Source organism: Passer domesticus, chromosome W, assembly GCF_036417665.1.
Source record: "Passer domesticus isolate bPasDom1 chromosome W, bPasDom1.hap1, whole genome shotgun sequence".
NCBI classification, from domain to species: domain Eukaryota; kingdom Metazoa; phylum Chordata; class Aves; order Passeriformes; family Passeridae; genus Passer; species Passer domesticus.
The window spans coordinates 2,020,004-2,047,480 of NC_087511.1; the positions used below are offsets into that span (position 1 = coordinate 2,020,004).

At 42.7% G+C, this 27,477-nt stretch overlaps 1 protein-coding gene across 4 annotated transcripts in view; it reads left to right on the forward strand.

Annotated features, from left to right (window-relative positions):
* The window catches only part of LOC135288996 (ras GTPase-activating protein 1-like), a 166,931-nt gene that overhangs the window by 116,269 nt on the left and 23,185 nt on the right, over positions 1-27,477 (forward strand). For 3 of the 4 annotated variants that reach the window (XM_064402374.1, XM_064402373.1, XM_064402375.1), the window contains exons 20-24: positions 1,147-1,233; positions 4,714-4,781; positions 15,181-15,269; positions 19,419-19,496; positions 20,823-20,957. In XM_064402374.1, coding sequence (XP_064258444.1) covers positions 1,147-1,233; positions 4,714-4,781; positions 15,181-15,269; positions 19,419-19,496; positions 20,823-20,957 — 457 coding nt within the window. The remainder of the gene's footprint in view (positions 1-1,146; positions 1,234-4,713; positions 4,782-15,180; positions 15,270-19,418; positions 19,497-20,822; positions 20,958-27,477) is intronic. The other variant, XM_064402376.1, reaches the window with a different exon arrangement.

Consider the following 27,477-nt stretch of genomic DNA (forward strand, 5'->3'; position numbering starts at 1 on the left):
TGAAAGGTTGATCTTGTCCAGGCTCCACAATCGGGGAGTTGCTAGCAGTGCTTCTCTCTCTATTGGTCACATGGTCTCCGCCGGCACTGGGCAAGCCTCGCTGGCTGCCAGCTCCACTCCACGCCTTTTCTTCATGCGGGACACCGAAAAAAGAAAAGCTGCTACCGCCGCTTTTGTCTTTCTGTCCGCAGCATGGCTGGTTAAAAGCGGCTAAGTAAATAAAGTCCATTGTGAGCCATGCCGAGAAAGCTGCAGCCGCACGGCGCTGCCCCGGCCCCATGGTTGCTCGCGGCGCTGGGATGGCCCCTAGCAGCATGGCCCGGCGGCCTCCGCTGGGAAGGGACCCTGGCTGGCCCCACCAGGAAGGGGGCCCGGCCTGTCCCCCCACCTCTCTTTAGAGAGCAGGGAGCAAGAGCGCTTCCGCGTGGGTTTTTTTGTTGTTGTTGTTGTTGTTTTTTGGGGTTTTTTTTGTTCTTAAATATGTCATCAGAGAGGCGTTTCCAGCTTTTCTAATTGCCTTAGCAGTGTGCCAATTTTCAGAGCTAGCCAGCAATTGGTTTTGCCAGGCACGGAGGGAGCTGCTAGCAGCTCCTCACAGAGAATCACTTCTGTGGCTTTTTCCCTCTTCACCAAAAATCAATTAATATAAAATCAGCACAGTTAGTATTAAAAGCTTCATCCTGTTAAGTATATGGTGCATCTCAACATTTTCTGAAATACAACATAGGGCTCCTATTTATTTAATAGGAGAGGACTATTGCATAACTATTTTGAAACACCTGACCTCTAGTTATGGATGCACAAATTATTATTAATTCAGTTAAAAAGTGGAAAAAAATCAAGGAAAAAAGCCACCAAACCAAACTTTTTTTTTTTTTTAATTGAAATGCTACCTAGGGAAATAGGAAAAAAGTATTATAAAACATATAATGCATACATGATTTATCAGATTTTTACCTTCACAAATAGAGTAGTGCATTAGTCAAGGACTTTATTTGCCATTTGTAAATGGACTGTTATAGCAGATTTTAAATTAATTTACAGCTTATGTCTGAATTGGAGGAGATTGGACTAGATGCTTTCTGAGCAGCTATTTTTACTCTAAATTTTTTAAATTAAATTATTCATCAGTTATTATTTTTACAGGACATTGAGATATATTTATGGATGCTTGCAGAAGTCTGTTCAAAACAAGTGGCCAGCTAATACGACAATGAGAACAAGAGTTGTTAGGTAAGTTACTTGTCATTTTATGCTGAAAATAATATCTTGTTTTCTTATTACTGTCATGCTTTAGTGTGCTTATCAATTTTTTCTTTTAGTGACAAAAGTTTTTAGTATTTATATAGATTACAAGAATATTTAAAATTATTATGGTACCGGAGCATGATATCTCAATTGAGGATCTGCTAAATTCTTAGTCATGTTGTTGGAAAATTTCTAACGGTCTAGTATAGAGGTCACTATAGCTGTACTTAATAGCTTTAACTTTGAATTTACTTATATTTTGTTAATTTATTTAATCTAAGATCCTGGGAAAGAGAAAAAGTTCTCTCAAAATTATAGTTAACCTTCTATATCCTCTAATGATTATGTTCCTGTCATGCCATCTGGGAGGACTGTGCCTTATCCAGGGACTCATGTAGTGTGTGTTAATTACTGGAAAAATCTTACACATGCTAAGATAAGTATCCTTTAAAGTACAGACATAACATGTTAAGGAAACTAATACCTTCTCAGAAAGGTGATTGGACTGTCATTAGATTTCACTGAGGTACTTTCTGCACTGGAATATATAGTTTTCTGCATCAGTGAAGGCTCCCTGTGCTGATCACTTGGAATCGGCATTCATTTCGGAAAAGACGTACTTTTATGCTGTCCCAGTTTTATTTCACTGCTTCAGCCCAATCATGTTAAAACATTCCAGAGTCTCTTTAAAAATGTTGCAAGCTACTGAACCTGACTCCTTTGAGCTGTCACCGAGTACAAAAACTCCAGTCTGCATTCATCAATCAATTGAATAATTAGTTATTTCTTTAACACTACCAGTTGCTAGTGCAGGTAAAAAAAACCCTTTTGACAAAAATGAGATCTTGACACTTGTTCTAAACATTACTGGAGATTTAAAGGTTTCAAAGCCACATCTTTTCTACATTTGCATTACCTTTTTTTTTTTGCAAGCCTAGCTTTCTAATCGACCCAATATCTGGCACTGATTTGATTTGCTGAGGTTAATCTCCCATTGAACAGTGTTTTCCAGATGATTTGTCATTGGCTCTTGTTTATCACTGTGGCTGGAGACAGAAATGAAGATATGGGAACTCTTCCTTCCCCAGAGTTTCAGTTAATATTAGTGTACTTAGTACAGTACCTTCCATGCTTATTTTCCTGTCATTTAATGTTCATAACAATAGTGACTCAAGATTTTAATGAAGAAAAATCTTCAATAAAATGCCTGCCAACAGTGTTCTGCAGGAGTTTTGCCTTCAGATTGAGGCTGCTCTCATCAAAAGTGTTTGGGCTAGTCTATTGCAAGCGTGTAGAACTTAGAAGCAAATACCATGTCTATTCCTGTTTCTTCCCATCTCCAGAGAGCACCATGTGGCTTTCCTTAAGTGATACAGCTTACACTGAGAGTTTTTCTGGGATCTCTGCTGGATACTATAAATACTGGGTCCCTTTCTCTCTTCATAAGTGGATACTTGTGACTTGTCTCTAGAATAGAGTTTTGTGGGGGTTTTTGCAGCCTCCAGTGAAGAATATTATCTTTTACTGCACTGATTTTGGTCCAGGAATAATTACATATTCAAAGACAGGTGGATAGTTTTTAAGTGCCTGGGTAGCTTGTCTTCTGTAAAATTCAGAAAGTGCTGCCATTTCTGTTTCTTTGTAAAAGACCATACATAGGTATTGACTCATTCCTAATTTAGTCAGCTTGACTAGTGTAAGAAGCAGCAAATTTTCTGTGTCTGCAAGGTCCATCTTGGGTTCATACCCCAATTGTCCTCAGGCCATCCGTCGTTGTTTGAAGCTGGCCCAATGCCAGGCACCCACGAGAGTCGCTCACTCACCCTCCCCTGCCACAGCTGGGCAGAGGAGAGAAAAAAAATGAACAAAGGGTTCATGAGCGAGATAAGGACTGGGAGAAAACATTTCAAGGGCAGAACAGGCTGAACTTAAGGTTGCAAAGTGAATTTATTGCTAACAGAATCAGAGGAGGATAATGAGAAGTAAAATAAGCCCTTAAAGCACGTTTTTCCCCCCAGCCCTTCCCTCCTTCCCACCAACAGCACAGGGAGACAGGGCGTGGGGGTTTTGGTCAGTTCACCACTGAGATTTTCTTCTGCTGCTCTGGGAGAGGAGTCCTTCCCCTGTGAGGCCCTGGGGTCCCTCCCATGGGAGACAGTTCTCTGTGAACTTCTCTGGCATAGGTCCACTCATGAGCAGCAGTCCTACCACACTTACTGCAACAAGAATTCCCCCCACGGGCAGTCCTCTCAAAACTGCTGTGATGTGGGTCTCTTTGTCCTCCAAGGACAGGCTGCTCCAGCCTGGAAGCAGGGGCCCTCTCTCTTTGCACTGGGTCTTCCACTGGATCACAGCCTCCTCCAGGCATCCACCTGCTCTGGCATGGGCACCTCCCCCACGGGCTGCAGGTGGATCTCTGCATCCCCCATGGATCCCCATGGGCTGCAGGGGGACAGCTGCTTCACCATGGTCCTCACCACAGCCTGCAGAGGAATTTTGGCTCCAGCGCCTGGAGCACCTCCTCCCCCTCCTTCTTCAATGACCTTGGTGTCTGCAGAGTTGTTCTTCTCACACATTTTCACTTCCTCCTCTTCTCAGCTAGAATTAAAACTCCACCACAAAGTCTGTTTAGATTTCTTCTTAAATATGTTATCACAGTGGCATTATCACCACCTCTGATTGGCCCGACCTTGGCCAGCAGTATGTCTGTCTTTGGAGCCACCAGGGATTGGCTCTGCTGGACATGGTAGAAGCTTCAAGCAGCTTCTCACAGAAGCCACCTCTGTGGTGCCCCTACTACCAAGAACCAGACTGTGCAAAACCAACACAACAATTTAGGTTTCTGTTTAAGAAGTTCCTAGTTCTGCAGTCAAACTGAGTACTTTTCCCTAGCTTTCTAGATTGTCTGGGTGGCAGCAGTTCTGTGAAGAAAGTAGCTGATCCAGTATTATTCTTTTAGCATACCATCATACTGTTATTAGGAGATGGATTGGTTCAAGCTGAACTAAGGCCATGTTACTGCCAAAAGAGAGGTTCCATTGTTACTGTGCACTCTTGCTCTCCTTATGTTGGCTTGGGGAAATGAGTGGCTGTAGGATGAATTACTTGTGGTAGTAGACAGTGCAACACTTGTAGGAGGCAGGAGATTAAGTACTCCTCCTTTTTAAAGGCAGTGTGGTCTTAGACTGCAGACTTCAGTATGACTTTACAGTTAAGCTTTTCCCAGGTAGTTTCGGAAGTTCACCTTAATTGAGAAATCAATATGTCTGGTTTTATTTTGTTTTTTGTCATAGTTGAAATCATAACAAGACATTTTTAATTAATAAGCATGGAGCACAGGCTGGATGTCATCTCACAAAGATTTCCACACTGACTTAAATGCCTAAAGACTACATAATTTTACATTAATTTTATCATAGATTTAATATTGAACAAAATAAAATTTCGCTTTTTTTCCCATTTCAGTGGCTTTGTTTTTCTTCGACTGATTTGTCCTGCTATCCTGAATCCAAGGATGTTTAATATCATCTCAGGTGACTATGCTTCAGACTGAATTCATACTTGATGTAATAATAGGCATAAACTTGCTTTAGTGCCTAATTTAGCAAAATATTAAGTAATTTGAACACTGTGTAAAATCATGTTAATCATATCAATGAATTTACTTTCTCGCTAAGGCAGCCAGCACACAGTTCTCACGTTTAAAGATTAGACCATATTTATTCCCAATGTCTTGTTTTATAGTAAAAAAAAAAAAAAAAAAAGTGAATGTTAAAGTGTTTCATAAAGAAAACTGTTGTGGGTTAACCCTGTTTGGCAGATAAAACATGACAGTCACTTGCCCACTTTCTTCTTCACCCTCAGTAGGATGGGGAAAGAGGAAAGAAAGAATTAAAAAAAGAAAATTTGGGGGTTAAGACAAAACAAACAAAAATATATAAATGTTTAATAAGTAAAGGATAAATGTAATAGAACTAAACAAGTGATGCAAAGGCAATAATACTACCTCCCATGTGTAGACTGATGCCCAGCCAATTCCTGAACAAAAGATGGCTTGACACCCATAAAACCTCCCTCTTTTCCCTTTCTTTGCTGAGCATGGCTTTATATGTTATAGAATATCTCTTTGGTTAGCTTGGGTCATTTGCCCTGTTCTGTCTAATCCCAGCCTATTGTTCACCCTCAGTCTATTCATTGGGTGGGGAGCAGAGTGAAAAACAGAGGCAGCCTTGATGCTGTATAAACATCATTCAGCAAAAGCTATAATATTAGTCTGTTATCAGTACTATTTTGGTTAAAAATCTAAAACTGCTCCTTATGAACTGCCCTGAAGAAAATTAACTCACTCCTAGCCAGGCCCAGTACAAAAGTATTATCCTTGGTTTTGATGCTCTTTTTGTAGAGTGCATCTCTATCAGCAGATAAAGCAGTGACAGGGACTATTCCTGTTTGCTAGAACAGGATTGCAAAATTGCAGTACTGATCTGCAGTACAGTTCTGGCTGATAACAGATAGCATTGTCCTAAATGGTTCTTAGATGTGCTTTGGATGTTGACATGCATCAGGGATCGTATCTGAAAGTTGGCATGGGGCTTTGTTGTGAGTGGTGTGGGCATAGATTATTCCACTGCGGTTGACTTAAGTACCTAGAATTGTTTCTGAGCATTTTAACTTATGGATGTAGTTGAGGTCTTAGAGATGCAACAGCTAATATGTGTGTTACTGTTGTACCAGGCATAAGGCTGTGTTGATGGAATTCCATGTTTTAAGTTTTGCTGTATTCCTTTGTGGTGGGTAGACCTTGGCTGAATGCCAGGCACCCACCAAAGCCTCTATCACTCCCCCTTATTAGCTGGACAGGGGAGAGAAAATATAACTAAAGGCTCATGAGTTGAGACAAGGATAGGGAGATCACTCAGCAATTACTGTCATGGGCAAAACAGACTCAGCTTAGGGAAATTGAATTAATATATTACCAATCAAATCAGAGTAGGGTAATGAGAACTAAAACCAAATCTTAAAACACTTTCCCTCTACCCCTTCCTTCTTCCCAGGCTCAACTTCACTCCTGTGCTGGTTTTGTCTGGGGTAGAGTTTGTTTTCTTCACAGTGGCTGATATGGGGCTGTGTTTTGAATTTGTATTGAACACAGTGTTGATAATATAGAGATATTTTTGCTGTTGCTGAGCAGTGCTTACATACAGCCAAGGCCTTTTCTGCTTTTCATACTGCCACACTGGTGAGGAAGTTGGGGGTGCATGGGAGGTTGGGAGGAGACACATTTGGGACAGGTGACCCAAACTGACCAAAGGGATATTTCATACCATATGACATCATGTTCAGTATATAAAGCTGAGGGAAGAAGGAAGAAGGGAGGGGATGTTTGGAGTGATGGCATTTGTCTTTCCAAGTAACCATTGCACATGGTGGAGCCCTGCTCTCTGGAGATGGCTGAGCACCTGCCTGCCCATGGGAAAGGATGAATGAATTCCTTGTTATGCTTTGCTTGTATGCATGGCTTTGGCTTTCCCTATTAAACTGTCTTTATTTCAGCTCACAAGTTTTCAAACTTTTTATCCTTCTGATTCTCTCCACAATCCCACTGGTGGGGGGAGTGAGCGAGGATGGGTGGAGCTTGGCTGCTGGCTGGGGTGAAACCACAACAACTCCCTATTTTCTCTTCCCCCTGCCTCCCAGTGTCACAGGGGGATGGAGGTTGTGGTCAGTCCATCACATTGTCTCTGCCATTCCTCAAGAGGACTCCTCATACTCTTCCCCTGTTCCAGCATGGAGACCCTTCCATGGGAGGTTATTATCTCCTATTAGCTTTAGCCAGGCACCCCTCAATAGCTCATTTTGCTAAAACCAAAAGACCCAAAGCAGTACATCTTGAGGAAGGTCTCTGCCAATCCTCGAGAACCCCAATGACTCCCCCCATGGAGTTGTTTTAATATGTGCAGGGTCAAAGCTCCTGGCATCCGCTGTTTACTGTCCATTGTAAATTAATGCTCCCCTCTTTCTTTTGCTCCACCACTTTTAATTATCTCCAACTCCTCTGATGGAAAAGATACCACCACCAACTCCTCCCTCCCCCCAGCAACAGCTGAGCCACAGGGAGCAAAGGGAGGATCGCAGAGACCTCTCGCAGAAGTGCTGCTTTCTGAACCTCTCCATTGGCCAGTTGATTACCTATTGCCTCTTCTGAGTACCCTACCTAATGTCCCCTAACATGTATTATTTCTACCTCTCTTGGTAAAATCACCACCTCCAACAGGCAAATAATTGAGCTCTCATGAGCGAACATTTTTCCCCTGCAAGTTAACAGACCTCTTTCCTCACAGTTTTCCAAACGTATGTACCACCCCATATGCATATTTTGAATCTGTAAATATATTTACCACCTTTCCTTGATACAATTTTCAGGCTTTTATTAAGGCATACAGTTCTGTGGTCTGTGCTGACCATGTGCATGGTAGCTTCCCTTCTTCCCCTCCTTTCACTATAGCATATCCAGTAATTCGTTTTCCTCTGATTACTCTTGAAGATCCATCAATAAACTGCTTTCCCTCATTTGGCTGAGAGATATCCTGTAAATCTTCCCTACCTCGGGTCTGGAGATCTGTTACCTGGATACAGTCACGAGTTTCCTTTAGGTCTCCTTCCTGGGTACCAGTTAAACAGGAGGCTGGGTTAAGCCCTTCCCTGCTTCTAAATTCTAAATACTCCTGTTCCATTAAACAGGTTTCATACTGTAACAGCCTAGTGCTGGTCATCCATTTAGAACTTGATGCCAGACTTTAACGGTCTTGCCATCAGTTACCATCAAAGCCGTGGCTGCACAGTTCTGCAGACAACAGAGCCACAGTTACCCTTAGAGCAAACAATGGGGCCATCCCCTCACCAATGGGCCAAACATTTTAGCACTAGAATTCCTTTGGCACAGCCCTGTTTAACATCCACATACAATTCCTTTTCTGAGTCTGGCTAAAGTTTTGCTGTCTTTCTGATGTCTATACCACAACATTGGGGCTGTCTGGGTTTAAAAAGTCACAGAATAAAAAGTCCTTAATCCAGGTCCTGCAATACCCTATTAATCCTAAAAATTGTCACAGCTCCCCTTCAGTCCTGGGCAATGGCACCTCCAAGATTCCCTGAACCCTTTCTGGGCCAACACACCACAAGCCTTCAGTCAAAACAAGCCTCAAACATGCAACCTTTCACTCCATCACCTATGCCCTCCCTTCAGACACTCCAAGATCCAATCCTCCAGCCAGAAAATTAAGTAATTTCACAGTGGCTTCCCCTACCCCTTCCTCCTGTTCTCCTCATAGGAGCAAGTCCTTCACATACTGCAATAACCTAATTCCCAAGGATGGAGTAAATTCTTTTAATATCTTGCCCAAATAAGACCAGTGCTTCCATGTATCCCTGTGGAAGGATCATCCGTGTCTTTATTATTTTCCCTTCTCCCTTTTGTTCCCACTCAAAGGCAAAATGCTGTTTTGTTGCCAGGATTTTTAGTGAAAAAGCCTCTGCTAGGATTTTTCCTGTCCTGAGGAGCTGAGGGCCTCAGGAAAGAAATGTAAACAATAACTATCTGCTGCTGTGGAGTGCCACAGGTGAATCTTCCATTGGTTCATGTGGATTGTTTTCAATCAGTGACCAATCACAGCCACCTGTGCCAAGGCTGTGAGCAGTCACAGGATTTTTGTTATTCATTCCTGTTCTATTCTTGTCTTTGTAGCCTTCTGATCTTCTTCTCTCTGTTCTTTTTAGTATAGTTGTAATGTAGTATTTTAGTATAATATATATCATAATAAATCAGCCTTCTGATCAACATGGAGTCAAGCCTCGTGTCCTCGCACCAGGGGTCCAAGTCAAAGCAACACTGTTTACTATGCATTGTAAGCAGGCATCCCCAGAAAGTGTCTTTTAAATCAAGTACTGAATAGTAGCAGTATGAGGAGGAAACCTGGTTCAGGATGGTATAAGGATCTGGGACCATGGAGTGCCTGAGTTTAGTAGTCTCATTATTCTTATGTCCTGCAACATTCTATAGGTTCCATCTGATTTCATAACTGACAGGATAGAAATGTTATAGGGAAACATAACATACATGGCTCCAAAAGACCCACCTTTAACAGGAACTCAATAACAGGCTGTAACCCCTTCCTTCCCCTGAAAGAGGGTATTATTTTTAGACACCACTTGTCCTGGTTGCCTCAAAGTAATTTGAAGAGGCTCCATATCCAGTTTTCCATATTTCCCTGGGACTGCCAACACTTCTGGGTTCATTTTAGCATAAGCTTTATCAGATAATTTACAGTGTCACAACAGCCCTAGCCTCCCTATCAACCCTCACAACACTAACCCACATTCCCAACTGTTATAAATTACTCAGACCCCAAGTGGGAATGAGTTATAAAAGTTTTATTGAGAACTAATAAAAATAATTCACAAAGCAAAAGGGACAACACTGGGAACATGGCCAGCCACCAGAGGCTCATCCACAAAATGGCGGCTCCGCCTTTTATACCCCTGGTGTTGCATCAGCCAAATACATATTTATAAGCAGTCATACATATTCAAACATCTTCCTTCTATATCCTTGGCTCCTCTGAAAGTCTGCCAGTTGACTCTTCTTTGCCATCCATTGGTGGAGACCTTCTTGCAACTTGGAGGTGATGTGGTGTCATGCCAAGTCCCCCCAGCAACAAGCTTCCCCCATTCCCGACTGCCTCATGCAAGGGGCATGTGTACACACCCTCCCTCCACATGTCTCTGACAACCCTGACGACCAGGGTTTTCTGGTGGCAACAATACAGAGGGGAGAAGAGAGGATTAAAGGGAGGACAAAAAGGGGTCCAAAAACAACCTACAACAACAGTCACACATCAAAAGAACTTTAAACCTTAACAAAGCTTCTTTTAACACACATAATATCCATTCCTCATATGTGAGAGCCAATTACCACACCCCCCATCTATAACACACCTCAGTCATCAAATACCCTCCTAGCAAACCACAACTACGAACAAACAGAAACTCATGCTTTTCAAACCCATCTCACACATTGACCAATAGTGGTTGAATAAAAAGCACTGGCTCATCTTTCCCACTTACTCCCTGAATTATCAAAAGAATCCTCTTTGGCATAAAATTCCAAGTAGACAGAGAGGCTCCTGTGTCTACTAGGAAACACATTTCTCAGTTCAGACCCACCCTGCATGTTAGCAAGGGCTCCAGTGTGGTGAGCCCCTGGTACAATAGGAGATCCTGACACCCTTAACAATCCATTTCTAATGTTCTCTTTTTTTTTTTTTTACAAATGGCACATTGATTAAAAACTGTGCCATTATCCTTGCCTGTACCTTTACCTTTCCTCATCCCTTCTGTTATGGTTTGATTCTGACACAATGCTAGGGCTTTCATGACGGGTATATTTCTAAAATGGTTGCTGTGAGATGTGACCCGGGAACAGAACAAAGCAGGCTCCTATTTGGGGATGGAGGGAAAAACACAACACTTTATTTATTACAAATTTAAAAAGGAACATATACTAAGCTAAAAAATAAAAACTTTTTAGATACCTTCCTCCTCCCCTTCCTTTCTTTCTACAGATTCACTACCCCTCAAATTATCAACCTTCAAATCCATCAGGGAGAGAGGAGTCCCCCCTTGCTTCATAGGCCTCCCCCGGAAGCACAATTAAAACTTCTTGTTCTTTTGTGTCATCCATGGCTCCACCCAGAGAACATCGGCTCTCGTGACTTCTCTCCCCCATGTCCAGTGCTCTCACTATTGGATACGGGCCAGGACTGCTTTTAGGGCTCTCCGTTTAAAGATGTTCTACCTACTTCCAGAAACAGCAGTCTCTTAACTTTGGGACACCAGTCCCCCCCATATTTCACCCCCTGGGGCCGAGGGGCCTCATGAACAGAGATCTTCCTCTCCGTGGAGACAGAGGGCATCTCACACCCTCCTCAGCTGTTTCTGTTTACTGTGCTGCTTCACTCTTGATTCTCTGGTGTTGCCTCCCCTTAAATACAGTCTCTGGATTACAGGGAAAAAACACGGGGCTGTCCATGGCTATACAAGAAAGAGTCCAGCCTAAAGCTACTTCATTATCTCTTCCACTCAGGACTCTTCTCTTCCAGCTTTTCTTACGCTTGCCTATTTCACCTCCCATCTCTCACCTCATCCTGATTCAGGAGGATTCAGTATTTGTAAGGTTTCTATTAGTCTAAAAAGGGGTTAAAATTTTCACTTCTGCCTGCCCAAGGACTCCCACAGCTGCCGGGCACCTCAGGGCACCTCGGGCACCTCTCTCGACGCATCCCCCGCTTCTGGCCGCATCCCCCGCTTCTGGCCGGCTGAACTGCCAGCACAATCTCTGTCCCTCTCTCCAGGAGGGCTGTCCAGACATCCCAAGTCTCTTCTACCTCTGCATGTTCTCTTCCACTTCTGCACCTTTTGGGGCTCCCGGCCTCCTCCCTGTCATGGCCTCCCCCTCCCCCACCCAGACGCAGCTGGGCAGGGGAGAGGCCAGACTCTACTCACTAACGCCGGATTCTCAAAGAGAAAGTTGTCTGGGAATCTCCTACTTTTAACCCCCGTGTGTTCTCAGAAGCGTATTCAGATCTTCAGTGGCCACATCACATGCCAATTTTGAATTTGGCCACTGATTAGCCCGACTTAGACCTTTCCAAAAACACATTTCCAGGCTAAACCACAACACCTTCTTACATATACCTGATGTGCCTTTCCAACCAACTCCTTCAAGGGCCCATTCTGCCACCTCTGTAACCCATGCTCCCATTGCCTGTGGGCTCTCACTCTCCCACAGCTGCCAAACTGCAAAATCACTCACCTCCCTGGTGACCCAAACAAAATCCATTCTTATATCAAGCCAGGCTTTGGTGACAGATTGCATCTCATGGTGTACACCAAAGACAGTCACTCTACCTTACACCGTACACCAAAGCCAGTCCCTGTCCTGCTGCAGTGTCCAGATGCATCCCCTCAGCACACTCGTCCAGGTCCCTGGTCCACTCTTCCAGCACCAGAAGCTCTGTAAAGCACCAGGTCCCGGCAGATGGGCAGTGCCACAGGGACAGGCAGGCGGACAAGATGTCCTGCAACCTCATAGGGGCCAGAGGGCCACTACAGCCCCTGCCTGCAGGGTTGGCAGCATCAGACGCCACCCGGTGCTGAGCCCCGGCTGCCCCACAGCTTTGGACCGGCCCCACACTTCCCCACAGGCCCCCAGCCCATGCTTCTGGTGCCACACTTCTGTGCCTAGCCTCGTCACTCTTCAGCATAGAGAAACCCCCCTAAGTCCTGAGTAGTAAGCAGACAAACCCAAATCTTACACCCTGGCTCCATAATGACCAGGGGAGGGGTGGGGGGGTGTAGGAACAATACCTCCCTGCCTTCCCTATCTTGGAAGCTGAGACTACAAAAGACCTGCAGCTGGCCCTGTATTAGATTGCAAATTTTGAAGATAAGGCAGAGAACATCCCAATCCTCACTGCTTCTCAATTCCTATCATGTAGTGTCCCACTGCTATTTGCCTTAACCATATTCCTCCACACTCCCCTTTAACCAATCCTTTCCCAAACCAACACCACATGTCCCCTGTTGCTGAGACTTCTTCTTGACTCCCCTTACTGCCCTCTCTGGGAGTCCATGTCCTTAACTACCTCTGGGAGAATGTGCAAACCATCTCAACATTCTCCCAAAGGACCCTTTGGAGGTATTTCGGGATGGTCATCCCTATAGTCAAGACACTTTCTCAACTTTCCTTTACAACCCCTTCTGGGCATCCTGCCATGTTTTACTCCCCAAAGTTTCCATTGTACTCACTGGTGAGATTTCCAGTGGTCCTTTCCTGTGGGCTCTTCACAGACCTCCCCTGGTCAGCCTCTCATCTATCTCCTGGACAGTCTCAGGAATCCAGTCAATTGCCCAGTGCTGGCCAGCATCAAAAGGAGCTGGTTACCTAAAAAGCAGGTGAGGTGCACCTCCAGCTCTTCTTGCCTTGTGCCTGTCCCAGATGTTGGAAGGATCCCAGACAAGAACTCCCATCATGTACGGAAAATCACGCTATGGAAAGCCAGTGTCCATAAAGGAGACAGAGGAGTCCTGCAACTTTATTCAAATAAAGGGAGAGAGTCCACTGGTGCTCATGCCTGTGGAGTTTTCTCTCTTGATGTTTTAGAGGACTCAGCCTCCTTTTATCCCAAACTCCCAGCCGCGTGTTGCCCTCTTCCTTTCCCCATTGGCTAAGGTACTAGGAAAGTACAGCCTTCACAAACCACCTATTACATATTTCCCCTTGAATCTGTCATTTTCCTCCCAAGTTCAGAAACTCAGGCTTGTGCAGACGCACTTGTCTGTTTCAGGAGTCAAACTGTCTAGGTTCTGTAATAAACCTGTGGCTTGAAGTTGGTAGAGACATTAAGACCCATTTCAAAGATATTAAGACCCATACCTTCACCCATGGAATTGTTAGTAAAGACACTAGCACACATCTTTCCTATAATTTCTTTTTTTTTTAATATAATCTTCAGATTATATTATTTTCTAATTTGGGAACTGCATTGAGACCACTGTGTCTTTAGCTGTAAATTAAGTTGTTATCCATAAATTTGTGTAATCCCTTTTAAACTTGTCTGTAAGTGTTAGTCCTGTTTAGAAGTCCAGATAATATTCTTGACTTTCACTAAGGTAAGTTTATAAACTTTATTTAGGGTTGTTAGAGCTTTTAATTAAAAAAAAAAAAAAAACCAAACCAAACCAAAAAAAACAGGGTCTCTTTTTCTTTTGGAGCAAATTTTCTAACATACTTCCTTGCTGTAATGGGGCAACCTGAGAAGCTGCATTTCACAATCCAAAGCTGTTTCAGAGCAGATTTTGTAACACCTTTGCTGCTTGATGGGTTGTTAGTCTGCCACTTGTCAACTCCTGTGAGGCAGCATGAGGCAGGAGCTCTTATGTTATCCTGGGCTTTGGAGAATTTCACAGTGCCTTCACTGCTACTGCTTGCCCTGTGCCAGGGAGGGGTTGGACCTGCTTTCCAGAAGTTTTTCAAGCCGCTGCCCATGGTTCCAGATGCACCATGCTGAGGAGGGATCGGACCTTCAGGTGTTGGGAATTTTCTTTCAGTATTTTGGCAGCATCAGAGTCTTTTGGACAAAAATATTTTTTTCTGGGTTTTGTTTTGTCACTGTTCCCTGCTGGTTGTTGTTTTGGGGGAGGGAGTGTTCTGGAACCACAGAGGCTTGGTTGCTTTGTTGTTTTCCTTTGTTCTCTCTCAACTATGTGGTCCACAGCAGGTGGCTTCTTTGCCATCTTCTCTTTGTCCTTTGGGCCACGTAGACTGCTACAGCAGCCACCATCTTGGGAGAAGGGGAGTTTCTCTGCCATCTTGTCTTTGTCCCCTGGACCAATGGGCTGCCATGGTGGCCACCATCTTAGGAGGAGGAGGCTTCTCTGCTACCTTGTTTTCTCTGTTCCCGAGGGGATCATGTGACTCAGCACCTTTGTATCTAGTGGTTATTACTGTTATCTTCGTTGTTGTTGTTTTATTTTTAGTAAACTGTTATTTTTTCACCCATATCTTCTTCCATTTGTCTCCTTATTGATGAAAGCAGAGTGGTTAAAACTAAGGGGAGGTAACTCACTTTGGAGTCTTCGCCCTATAAATTGTCTTAAATTAAGAGTCAGATATGCATATTGATGTTTATTGTGGACATAATTACTAAAACACCAAAAGTTTACTTGATCATGAGAAATTTTTCACATGCAGTTCTCTTACAGCATTTAAAGTATTGAATTCCATGATAAGAAATTGTGGAAGAGAATTTTCTTGTGACTACTGGAGGTTTTAAATTAAATGGTCAGTAACTTTCTACTTTCTATTCCTATCAGATTCTCCTTCCCCTACTGCTGCAAGAACACTGACGCTGGTTGCCAAGTCTGTGCAGAATTTAGCAAATCTGGTTGAATTTGGAGCTAAGGTGAATATAATTTTACACAAAATGGTCTAGCAGATTGCCATGTTCATGTTAACAGAAACAGATTTTGTCTGTATTATTCTTATGCAAATCTTGATGTGTGACCTGGGTGTCTTATCAGCAAGGAGGCTTTATTCCTGCAATTTTTTTTTCTATCCTCTTTAGTTGGAGCTCAGCAGGGTATTGATTCAGGCTAGTATGGCTGATTTGGAAAGAGGAGTAAATAATTTCAGAATGAGTCATCTAGAAACTTATGTGAATGATTTAGTACTTACCATAAAGATTTTCAATCTGGAAGTATGAACAACAGCAGTGATGTGCTAAAATAACTGATAAATTAATGGCCATGTTAGTACGCATTATAGAGTGATGTAACCATATTTTTATGCTATGAGATCAGATAAACTCAGACATTAATTTCAAATACAACAGTGGAAGTATGTGAACTCTTTTTTTCTGTCTGTCGATGTCAAAAAGGGTAGTAGTCATACTCTAGTATTCATAGAATCATAGAATATCTCAAGTTGGAAGGGATCCATAATGATCATTAAGTCCAACTCCATGCTCCCTGTAGGACTACCTAAAAGTAAATCATATGACTAAGGGTATCACCCATATTGTCCTTGAAGTGATAGTCTTGGTGCCATGACTGCTTCCTTGGGGAGGCTGTACCAGTGACTGACCACCCTCTCAGTTAAGAATCTTTTCCTAAAGTCCAGTCTGAACTACCTGTGATGCAGCTTCATTCCATTTTCTCATGTCCTATTGGTAGTCACCAGAGAGAAGAGATCAGCATCTCACTGCCCCCCTCGAGGAAGTTGTAGACTATGATGAGCTCACCCCTCAGCCTTTTCTAAACTGAACAAACCAAGCGACCTCAGCTGCTCCTGCCCTCAAGGTCTTTCAATGTCTTGGTTACACTCCTCTGGACATACTTTAATAGTTTGATGTTCTTTTTATATTGAGGCACCCAAACTGCACACAGTACTTGAGGTGGAACCATACCAGTTCAGAGCAGAGCAGGACAATCACCTCCCATGACCAACCGGTGATGCTCTGCCTGATGCACCCCAGGACACGGTTGTCCCTCCTAGCTGCCAGGGCACTGCTGATTCATATTCAACTTGCCATCAACTAGGACCCCAGGTCTCTTTCTGTGGGGCTGGTCTCCAACCTTTTGTCTCCCAATTTGTATGTATAGCAAAGATTACCCCATCCCAGGTGCAGAATCCAGCACCTGCCCTTGTTAAATTTCATATGCTTGGTGATTGCCCGGCTCTCTAGTCTATCCAGATCACTCTGTAAGGCCTCTATACCCTTGATGGAGTCCACAGCTCCTCCTACTTTATCATCAGCAAACTTAATGCATGTTTGATTCCTATGTCCAGATCATTTATAAAAACATTAAAGACCACTGTCCCTAAAATTGAGCCCTGAGGAACCTCACTGATGACTGGCTGCCAGCCTGATTTCACAATAACCTCATTTACTATGATCCTTTGAGCCTGGCCCATTAGGCAATTGCTCATCTAATGTATTATGGACTTTTATAGCTGTATGCTAGACATTTTATCCAGAAAGATACTGTGAGAGACAGTATCAAAAGCTTTGCTAAAATCCAAAACCACCATGTCTACTGGCTTCCCCTAGTCAAAAAGATGTGTCAGAGTTGGAAAAGTGGGAGAGGAGAGTCAGCAGCCATCCCTCCACAAAGAAAAAATCTATGTGATGGTAAAATGAGTAAATTTTCCTTAGGAATCTCCATATCAAAAAGGCAACTGAGAAATGCTAGAGTAGAAAGCTGTGATTAGAAAGAATCTATTCAAGAAGTATGAATCATTTCCTGAAGTAGATGATGTGAGCCTTTTTGCATTTCCATTGATTATTACATGTCAAAATGGGGAAACATTTTTCAGTAATACTGGTATGTCTCTGTACAGAACCTTGAAATACATTCCACATCCATGTTCTTTTATATAATATATGGCTGGGCCCAGAGAGTGGTGGTGAACAGTGCTGCATCCAGCTGGCAGCCAGTCACCAGTGGTGCCCCTCAGGGGTCTGTGCTGGGGCCAGTTCTGTTTTATATCTTTATTGATGACATGGATAAGGGAACTGAGTCTTTCATTAGTAAGTTTGCCGATGACACTAAGCTGGGAGCGTGTGTCGATCTGTTGGAGGGTAGGAGGGCTCTGCAGAGAGACCTGGAATGGTTGGATGGATGGGCAGAGTCCAATAAGTTGACATTTAATAAGTCCAAGTGCCGAGCCCTGCATTTTGGCCACAATAATCCCCAGAAACACTTTAGGCTGGGGGTGGTGTGGCTGGACAGTGCCCAGGCAGAAAGGAACTTGGAGGTACTGGTCAACAGCTGTCTGAACATGAGCCAGCAGTGTGCCCTGGTGGCCATGAAGGCCAACAGCATCCTGGCCTGTATCAGGAATAGAGTGGCCAGCAGGACCAGGGAAGTCATTCTTCCCCCATTCTTGGAACTGGTGAGCCCACACCTTGAGTATTCTGTCCAGTTCTGGGCTCCTCAGTTTAGGAAGGACATTGAGATGCTTGAGCATGTCCAGGCGAGGGCAACTAGGTTGGTGAGGGGCTTGGAACACAAGCCCTATGAGGAAGGACTGAGGGAGCTGGGGTTGTTTAGCCTGGAGAAAAGGAGACTCAGAGGTGACCTTTGTCATGGCTGCAGCTGGTCTGTAGCTGCAAAGATAAATTTGGCCATAACAGACCCCCAAACTCGACCAGAATAGAAGTAAACAAGTCCCTGGGTAACCAAAGATAGGATGGATTTGAACCCAAGCAGGGAACCCCAGCCAATCCCATTCAACCCTGAATGAAGACACATCACTGGCCAGAGAGCTGGGCAGTGCTGAAACCTTGACCAATCAGTTGTCTAAGCCTGGGAATTTTGAACTCCCTTTATAAGGGGGCAGCCATAATAAATCTTTGTTGTTTGTCTCATGATCATCGGAGAGTTCTGTCTTTTCTGTCTCCAACCAACGACCCAACATAATAGACCTTATCACTCTCTACAACTTCCTGAAAGGTGGTTGTAGTCAGGTGGGGGTTGGTGTCTTATGCCAGGCAGCAACTGACACAACAAGAGGACGCAGTCTCAAGCTGTGCCAAGGGAAATTTAGGTTGGATGTTAAGAAAAAGTTTTTTTATGGAAAGATTGATAAAGTACTGGACTAGTCTTCCTGGGGAGGTGGTAGAGTCACCATCCCTAGATGTGTTTAAAAACAGACTGGATGTGGCACTCAGTGCCATGGTTTAGTTGAGGTGTTAGGGCATGTGTTGGACTCAATGATCTTGAAGGTCTCTTCCAACCTAGTCATTCTGTGAATTCTGTAATAATACACTTTCAAATTGAAACCAATTAGGACTAAACGTCCAGCCTGGATATAGAGTATTTTAATTTAGAAACATGTTATCAACTACCAACCTCTGGCTCACACACACACGCATGCACGCACACACACTTTTTCTTTACTTATTCTTTAGACTGGTTCTTTCTGTTGGTACAGCATTTTGAAACACCTCTTTTATTTGTACTTGTTTGACATAATTTTGTAACTCAGTTTTACAAGTTTCCTTTAAAAGCCTCAGCTTTTACTAAACTTCCTATTGCATCACTAAAAGAATGCCGGTAACAATTGGCATGTTCTGGTTCCCAAGTCACAATATGGTTGAACAATAAAAATCTGTTGACTTAAGCATAATCAAAGAAATAAATTTCAGGCTACCATTATAATGCCATTTGTCTGACACTCACAACTTGGAATGTGCACATTAATGAAAGAACAAAAAGGAGGGCAATTATGTCCTGATGTTGATGCTGCTGATGTTGTTACCTCTGAAAGTTTTTTCTTCATTTTATAGCTGCAATGAAAAAAGTCTATTTTCACTATTTCAGAAATGTAACATTTCATGTCACAATGAATATATAAACAATTTCAGAATCCATCTGGTGCAAAAAAAAGTGTAATCTTTTGATTGGTTGTACACCAGTCATCATAAATTCACTTGAAAAAGATGACACATTTGTTTTGCAGTGTCATTTGCCTCTGATTGCAATATCTTCTGGTATGACTGTTAAATCAGTATCAATTTGTTCTAATAAATACTTTTAAAAATTACCAGGAGCCATATATGGAGGGGGTAAATCCATTCATCAAGAGCAACAAACATCGCATGATCATGTTTTTAGATGAACTTGGGGTAAGTGGTTTGAAAAGAGAAATTGCAAATTGTATAGGAACATTGTGAGTTAAAATTCTTTATAGTCCTTGTTAACTAGTTCAAAAATGCATCAGCTTCCTCACAATTTTGAATGCTTGTTACTGAAATATTTTTCTTGTGCATGTTTAGGAACTGCAGATTGCTGACCTGTCACACAGAATTAAAACCAATCACATGTCCTCTTAGAAAGTACTGTTGTAGACATGAGATCTATTTGAGCTTCTCCCCAAGGATTAGGGCTTTCAGACAAAAATACCAACCTTCTAAAAACATAGTTTAAAATAAAGAAAATCTTATGTGTAATTTGTCATATGATTTTGAGCTGAGATTGAAAAAACTGAAGTTTTTAAAAATATTGTGTTCTATTTTAGTTACACATAACCAAATATCTCACTGCATGAATTGTGGATATTGTAGTTTAAAAGAAAATAATAGTTTCAGTTCAATTTGAAACCATTACTATTTTGTGTTATGATAGTTATAATGAGTTAGGAGCTCGTGTATGTGTATGTGTTTATGTTTAAACCAATAATTTGTTGAAAAAAAGATGAAAGAAATATGCCTATCTTATTATTCCTGAATTAATCCATCAAAAGTGACGTAGAAAACATCTCAGACCATTTTGATAATCTATAAGAATTACTGTTTTTAAGTGTGTCATTCACATAGATTGCAATATGTCACCTTTTTATGGTTAAATGGCAACTTCTGCATATTATGATATGCTTGTTTTTCTTTAAATGGTAGATTATCCATGAGGACTTGGAAAATTGAGAGTTTAAAATAGCTGATTAATCTACTGGTTTAATTATATTATTTTATTAGTGGATTTACTGACTTGATAGTTTGGGGGTTTTTTGGTGTCCATTTTGCTATTGTTATTGCCTGATTTACATTTTTAAAAAACAAATAAAACAACAAACATCTAATGGATTGATCCCCCTCATTTGGGGGGAAGATATGATATTAATCTCTTTTTCTCAGTATCTTTCTAGACAGCTCAGAGACAGCATAGCAGCATCAAACCCTCCTATTAGGAATAGGAATTGCTGTATATTCAGTAATCTCTCTATGTGAAATGTGTAACCATAATTTAATTGTCTTCATAAAATAGATGATTGTGTAGAGGAGGAAATAAATAATTTTTATTAGATAACATGGACAGAAGACTTAATTGTGAAGAAAAACGTGGTATTTGCTCGCAGTATCAAAACAACTGTTGGCGGGTGTGGGGAACTGTAATTTAATTTTTTTTATGCCTGGCTACTCACCATTCTAAATCTGTTCTCATAATTTTTGTTAAAGAATGTTCCTGAGCTTCCAGACACTACAAATTACTCTAGAACTGACTTATCTCGTTATCTGGCAGCCTTGCATGAGATGTGTGTGGCTCATTCAGATGAACTTCGGACACTTAGCAATGAGCGAGGTGTAATGCAGGTAAAATATAATGATTAACAAAAATCACACATAGAGATAGCATGTTTAACTAAAGTTATTGTTTAACATCATGATTCCTTTGTAATTTTTTCTCTCCAGCAGTATGAGTGATAAATATGTACATTTCACCAGGAGGTTGATAGTTGTAAAGGTAAAGAAGCTCAAAAAGATGAACTAAGTATTTATACAACAAATCCAAAGATGCTTTAAAGTAGTGGGTTGGGGATTTTTTAGTTAGTTTTTTGGTATTTTGTTTTGGTCTTTCTATTTGGGGGTTTTGGGGGGTTTATGTTGTTTGTTTTAGTGGCGTCTTTTTTTCACAGAATGACTAGGTTGGAAGAGACCTTCAAGATCATTGAGTCCAACACATGCCCTAACACCTCAACTAAACCATGGCACTGAGTGCCACATCCAGTCTGTTTTTAAACACATCTAGGGATGGTGACTCTACCACCTCCCCAGGAAGACTAGTCCAGTACTTTATCAATCTTTCCATAAAAAAACTTTTTCTTAACATCCAACCTAAATTTCCCTTGGCACAGCTTGAGACTGCGTCCTCTTGTTGTGTCAGTTGCTGCCTGGCATAAGACACCAACCCCCACCTGACTACAACCACCTTTCAGGAAGTTGTAGAGAGTGATAAGGTCTATTATGTTGGGTCGTTGGTTGGAGACAGAAAAGACAGAACTCTCCGATGATCATGAGACAAACAACAAAGATTTATTATGGCTGCCCCCTTATAAAGGGAGTTCAAAATTCCCAGGCTTAGACAACTGATTGGTCAAGGTTTCAGCACTGCCCAGCTCTCTGGCCAGTGATGTGTCTTCATTCAGGGTTGAATGGGATTGGCTGGGGTTCCCTGCTTGGGTTCAAATCCATCCTATCTTTGGTTACCCAGGGACTTGTTTACTTCTATTCTGGTCGAGTTTGGGGGTCTGTTATGGCCAAATTTATCTTTGCAGCTACAGACCAGCTGCAGCCATGACAAAGGTCACCTCTGAGTCTCCTTTTCTCCAGGCTAAACAACCCCAGCTCCCTCAGTCCTTCCTCATAGGGCTTGTGTTCCAAGCCCCTCACCAACCTAGTTGCCCTCGCCTGGACATGCTCAAGCATCTCAATGTCCTTCCTAAACTGAGGAGCCCAGAACTGGACAGAATACTCAAGGTGTGGGCTCACCAGTTCCAAGAATGGGGGAAGAATGACTTCCCTGGTCCTGCTGGCCACTCTATTCCTGATACAGGCCAGGATGCTGTTGGCCTTCATGGCCACCAGGGCACACTGCTGGCTCATGTTCAGACAGCTGTTGACCAGTACCTCCAAGTTCCTTTCTGCCTGGGCACTGTCCAGCCACACCACCCCCAGCCTAAAGTGTTTCTGGGGATTATTGTGGCCAAAATGCAGGGCTCGGCACTTGGACTTATTAAATGTCAACTTATTGGACTCTGCCCATCCATCCAACCATTCCAGGTCTCTCTGCAGAGCCCTCCTACCCTCCAACAGATCGACACACGCTCCCAGCTTAGTGTCATCGGCAAACTTACTAATGAAAGACTCAATACCTTCATCCATGTTGTTACTAAAAATATTGAACAGAACTGGCCCCAGCACAGACCCCTGAGGGACATCACTGGTGACTGGCCACCAGCTGGGTGCATCACTGTTCACCATCACCCTCTGAGCCTGGCCATGCAGCCAGTTCTTAACCCAGTAAAGAACGCTCCTGTTCAAGCCATGGGCTGCCAGCTTTTCCAGGAGTGTGCTGTTTGAGACAGTGTTAAAGGCCTTGCTGAAGTCCAAATAGACAACATCCACGGCCTTTCCCGCATCCACCAGGCAGGTCACCTGGTCATAAAAAGAGACCATGTTCGTCAAACATGACCTACCCCTCCTAAACCCATGTTGGCTGGGTCTGATACCCTGGCCACCCTCTAAGTGCTGTGTGATGACACTCAATATAAACTGTTCCATTACCTTACCAGGTACTGAGGTCAGGCTAACTGGTCTATAATTTCCAGGATCCTCCTTCCCACCCTATTTATGAATGGGCATCACACTGGCCAGCTTCCAGCCATCTGGAACCTCACCAGTGAGCCAGGACTGTTGGTAAATGATGGAGAGTGGCTTTGCAAGCTCATCTGCCAGATCCCTCATCACCCTGGGATGTATCCCATCTGGTCCCATGGATTTATGAATATCCAAGTGGCTCAGCAGTTCTCTGACTGCCTCCTCCTGGATAACAGGGTATTGCGAGAAAGCCAGGACTCCTGAACAACTGACCAATATGATCAAGCAGAAGCTGTTTATTGTTTACATTACACACACTTTTATACATTCTACAAACTACTAAGATCACACTTCTTGATTGGTGCCTTTGTCTTGTTCCCTCATTCTCTGCCTCCATTTCTCAACATTCGTGATTGGTTAAAGTGCCAATGTCCTACAGTCCTCTGTTATCTAGCTCTTGCAATCCTGGTATGCAGTTTCTCAGCTTCTTCGTTCTTATTTTAGCGCGGTTTATGTCCTAGTAACCCTGATGAATTCCACAGTGCCCTGAGAACATTCTGATAAGAACAGTTACAGACAGTGTGGCTGGTGCACACTGAGGTCTAAGTTGTTCACATACATTGCTACGACAGGGGGACCATTCTGCTCCCTGACAACATCTACCAACCTAGGAGGACAGTTGTCCTGAGGACAAATGTCTTCCCACTAAAGACTGAGGCAAAGAAGGCGTTAAGCATGTCTGCCTTCTCCTCATCTGCAGTTACTAAGTTCCCTCCTGCATTCAGTAAAGAATAAAGGTTGGTCTTACCCTTCCTTTTGCCATTAATATATTTGTAAAAACATTTTTTTTTTATTATCCTTTACAGAAGTCACCATTTTAAGTTTGAACTGAGCTTTGGCCTCCCTAATTTTTTTCCTACGTGCCCTAGCAACTCCTTTAAATACTTCCTTAAAGACCCGACCCTCCTTCCAAAGATGATACATCCTCTTTTTATTCCTAAGTTCCTTCAAAACCTCATTGTTCATCCAGGTTGCACATTTGCGTCGTTGACTCATCTTTCGGCACACAGGGACAGTCTGTTCTTGTGCCCTCAAGATCTCTGTTTTGAAGCATGCCCACCTTTCCTGGACTCCTCTGTTTTTAAGTGCTGCTTCCCAAGGAGCTCTCTGAATAAGTCTCCTAAATAAGCCAAAGTCTTCCCTCTGGAAGTCCAATGTAAAAGTCTTATTGTTGTTCCTCCTCATTTCACCAAATATCAAAAACTCTGTAATTTCACGATCACTATGTCCCAAGCAGCCTCCAACCACCGCATCTCCTACCAGCCCATCTCTATTTGCAAACAACAGGTCTAACATAGTCCCTCCCTTGGTGGGCTCACTCACCAGCTGTGACAAAAAGTTGTCCTTCACACATTCTAAGAACTTCCTGGACTGCCTCTTGTCTGCTGTATTAAGTTCCCAGCAGATGTCTGATAGGTTAAAGTTACCTACAAGAACACGGGCTGGTGATCCTGAAACATTCTCCAGCTGCTTATAGAATAAGTTGTCCACCTCTTCTTCCTGGTTGGGTGGACAATAACAGACTCCCTGTAGGATGTCAGCCTTGTTGGCCTTCCCCTTAATTCTTACCCATAGGCATTCAACTTCATCACCACTAGTTTCAATACCCATGGCATCAAAAGCCTCCCTAATATAAAGGGCCACCCCTCCACCTCTTCTCCCTTTCCTATCTCTCCTGAAGAGATTGTAGCCATCCAGTGCAGTGCTCCAGCTATGTGAATCATCCCACCACATTTCCCTGATGGCGACTACATCATAGCTTTGCTGTTGCACCATGGCTTCCAGCTCTTCTTGTTTGTTACCCATGCTGCGTGCATTAGTATACATGCACCTCAGCTGGGCTACTGATTTCACCACTAACTCAGGTTTAGCACCCTTGGGCTTACTTCTAGACAGCCCAGCTGCATCCCCTTCCCCCTTCAAACCTAGTTTAAAGCCCTCTCAATGAGTTCTGCCAGTTCATGAGCTAAAATCCTTCTGTCTTTAACAGAGAGATGGAGGTCATCCAGTTTTAGCAGGCCAGGTGCCATAGAAATTGCCCCATAATCAAAGAACCCAAAATTCTGCCTATGACACCAACCTTTGAGCCACTTGTTGATAATGTGGGTTCTCCTATTCCTTTCATCATTTTTCTCTACCACCAAAGGGACTGAGCAGAATACCTGTGTTCCTGCCCTATCAACCACTTGACCCAGTGCCCTGAAGTCCCTTTTAATTGCCCTGGTGTTCTTTTCAATCTCATCACTGCCAGCCTGGAGTATCAGCAGTGGGTAATAATCAGAGGGCTGAGTCAGCCCACGGAGTCTCTCGGTAATATCCTCTACCCGGGCCCAGGGAGGCAGCAGACCTCCCTGTGGGATGGGTCCGGTCAACATATGGGGCCCTCTGTTCCCGTCAGAAGGGAGTCACCCACTACCCTTCTTTTCTTTTTAATGTTAGAGGTGGTGATCCATCTGACAGATGAAGCATCATTGGGAGGCTCACTGAGCAGACAATTTTCTTCTATGTCATCTGGCTGACCCTCTAGATCCAGGGCCTCATACCTATTCTGAAGTGGCACCTGGGTATGTGATGGGGGTTGGGAGGAATTTTTATTACCTCCCTGAGATAATAACCCATTTCCACTCCCCTTCATCCACCAGGTGTCCTCCTATTGCCTGACAATGAGAAGCATGGGAGTCCTCTAACTTCTGGTGGGCATCCCTCAAGGATGGAAGGGCAGAACACCAATCTATTTCCCTTTCAGTTTCCCTAAAACTCCTTAGTCTTTCAACTTCCTCCCTAAGCTCAGCCACTAGGGAAAGAGATCATTCATTAGTTTGGGGTTGGTTTTTTGTTGTTTTTGTTTTGTTTTGTTTTTGTTGTTTTGGATTTTTCTGGTTTTTTTTTTCTTTAGTTTCCAGGTGAAGTTTTTAGTTTCTAGAGGAAGGAAGCCTAAACTCAAGAAATTACTGTCTCCTGGTAGTCTCTAGTTTTAGGATCTAGCTCATCTAATTGAGGACTAAACAGCTAAATTTACTTTCCTTAGCTTTCTAGCACTACTTCATTTCTGCTTCCTAATTTATTATGTTTGTAAAGAATAACGGCAAACTTCTCTAGTAAATGCTATAAATGAGTGTTCTGTTCCAAATAATTAACTTGTGTACAGCTTTTATGAAAACTTATTTTTAAGAGGAAAAAAATCTGCATGACTGTCGTTGTCGAGGCGGTCACAACACAAAGCAGAGACCACAAGCAGTCTCAGATGGCAACACTTTATTATCGCACATGGCTGACCTTTTATACACTTTTTAATTGTTTATGCTTCTTCTACCCTAACTATTGGATACAATAAATCAACATAACACCATTGGTGAAAAGTTACAGTGACTTAACTAACTTTCTAAATATACTTCATGCAGCTGTGAAGTTCTTATCTTTCTTCAGTCCCTCAATTCTCTTGGTCTCCTTGGTTACAGCCTTGGAGAGAGCTCCTTATCAGCTTCTTCTTTCTTCTCAGCTTCTTCTTGCTCCTTTAGCTAACAGGCCCGCTGTTAGCCCCTTCCACACATGACATCATGCATTGTCTCAAAAAGTAATATACTTGCCTATGGTCTACTAATTATGATGAACTTCTGTCACTATGATATTTTATGAAAAATCCTTTGCTAGGATTTTTCCCTCCTGAGGAGCTGAGGAGCCTCAGGAGACAAATGAAAACAATAACTATCTGCTGCTGTGGAATGCAACAGGTGCAGCTGTGATTGGTAGATGTTGGTTGTTTCCAATTAATAGCCAATCGCAGATGCAGCTGGCTCGGACTCTCAGAGAGTCAGGAGTCTTTGTTTTTCATTCCATTCCCGTTCTTTCTAGCTTTCTGATGAATCTTTTCTCTCTGTTCTTTTAGTATAGTTTTAATGTAGTATTTTAATATAATATATATTATACTATAATAAACCAGCCTTCTGAAACATGGAGTCAAGTCTCCCGTCTCCACACATGGGCTGTTCGTCACAAACTTCAAGTTGCCAATCGTACTTATTGCACAGTAATATGTTTTGGTATGCTTGACTAGTATACTGTGCTGTGCAGGAGATAATTCAAATACTGTTCCCTTTTTAATGCTAATCATGTAGTTGTACTATGGAAAGCCTTTTGGTTTAGAGATGGTCTTCCTTACACTCAATCAGTATCAGCTCAAACTATTTAATGACTCATGTTGAAGTGGCTGTTTTAAAAATAGTTCTTAATTGCTTCAAAATTACTTCTTGTAATCAGATTTCATATTATTGTCATGGTTTGAAGACTGAGCTTCCTATATCCTGACTCTTTCAAGGCCTTAATTTAAACCCAAATAGATGATAAATCTATATTTCATCTCAGCAGGTGTTACTCAGATAATGTATTTTTGGCAGTAATTTTTTTTTAAATAAGGGTATTACTGGGAACACTTATGGCAATTTTGCAAATGGTGAAA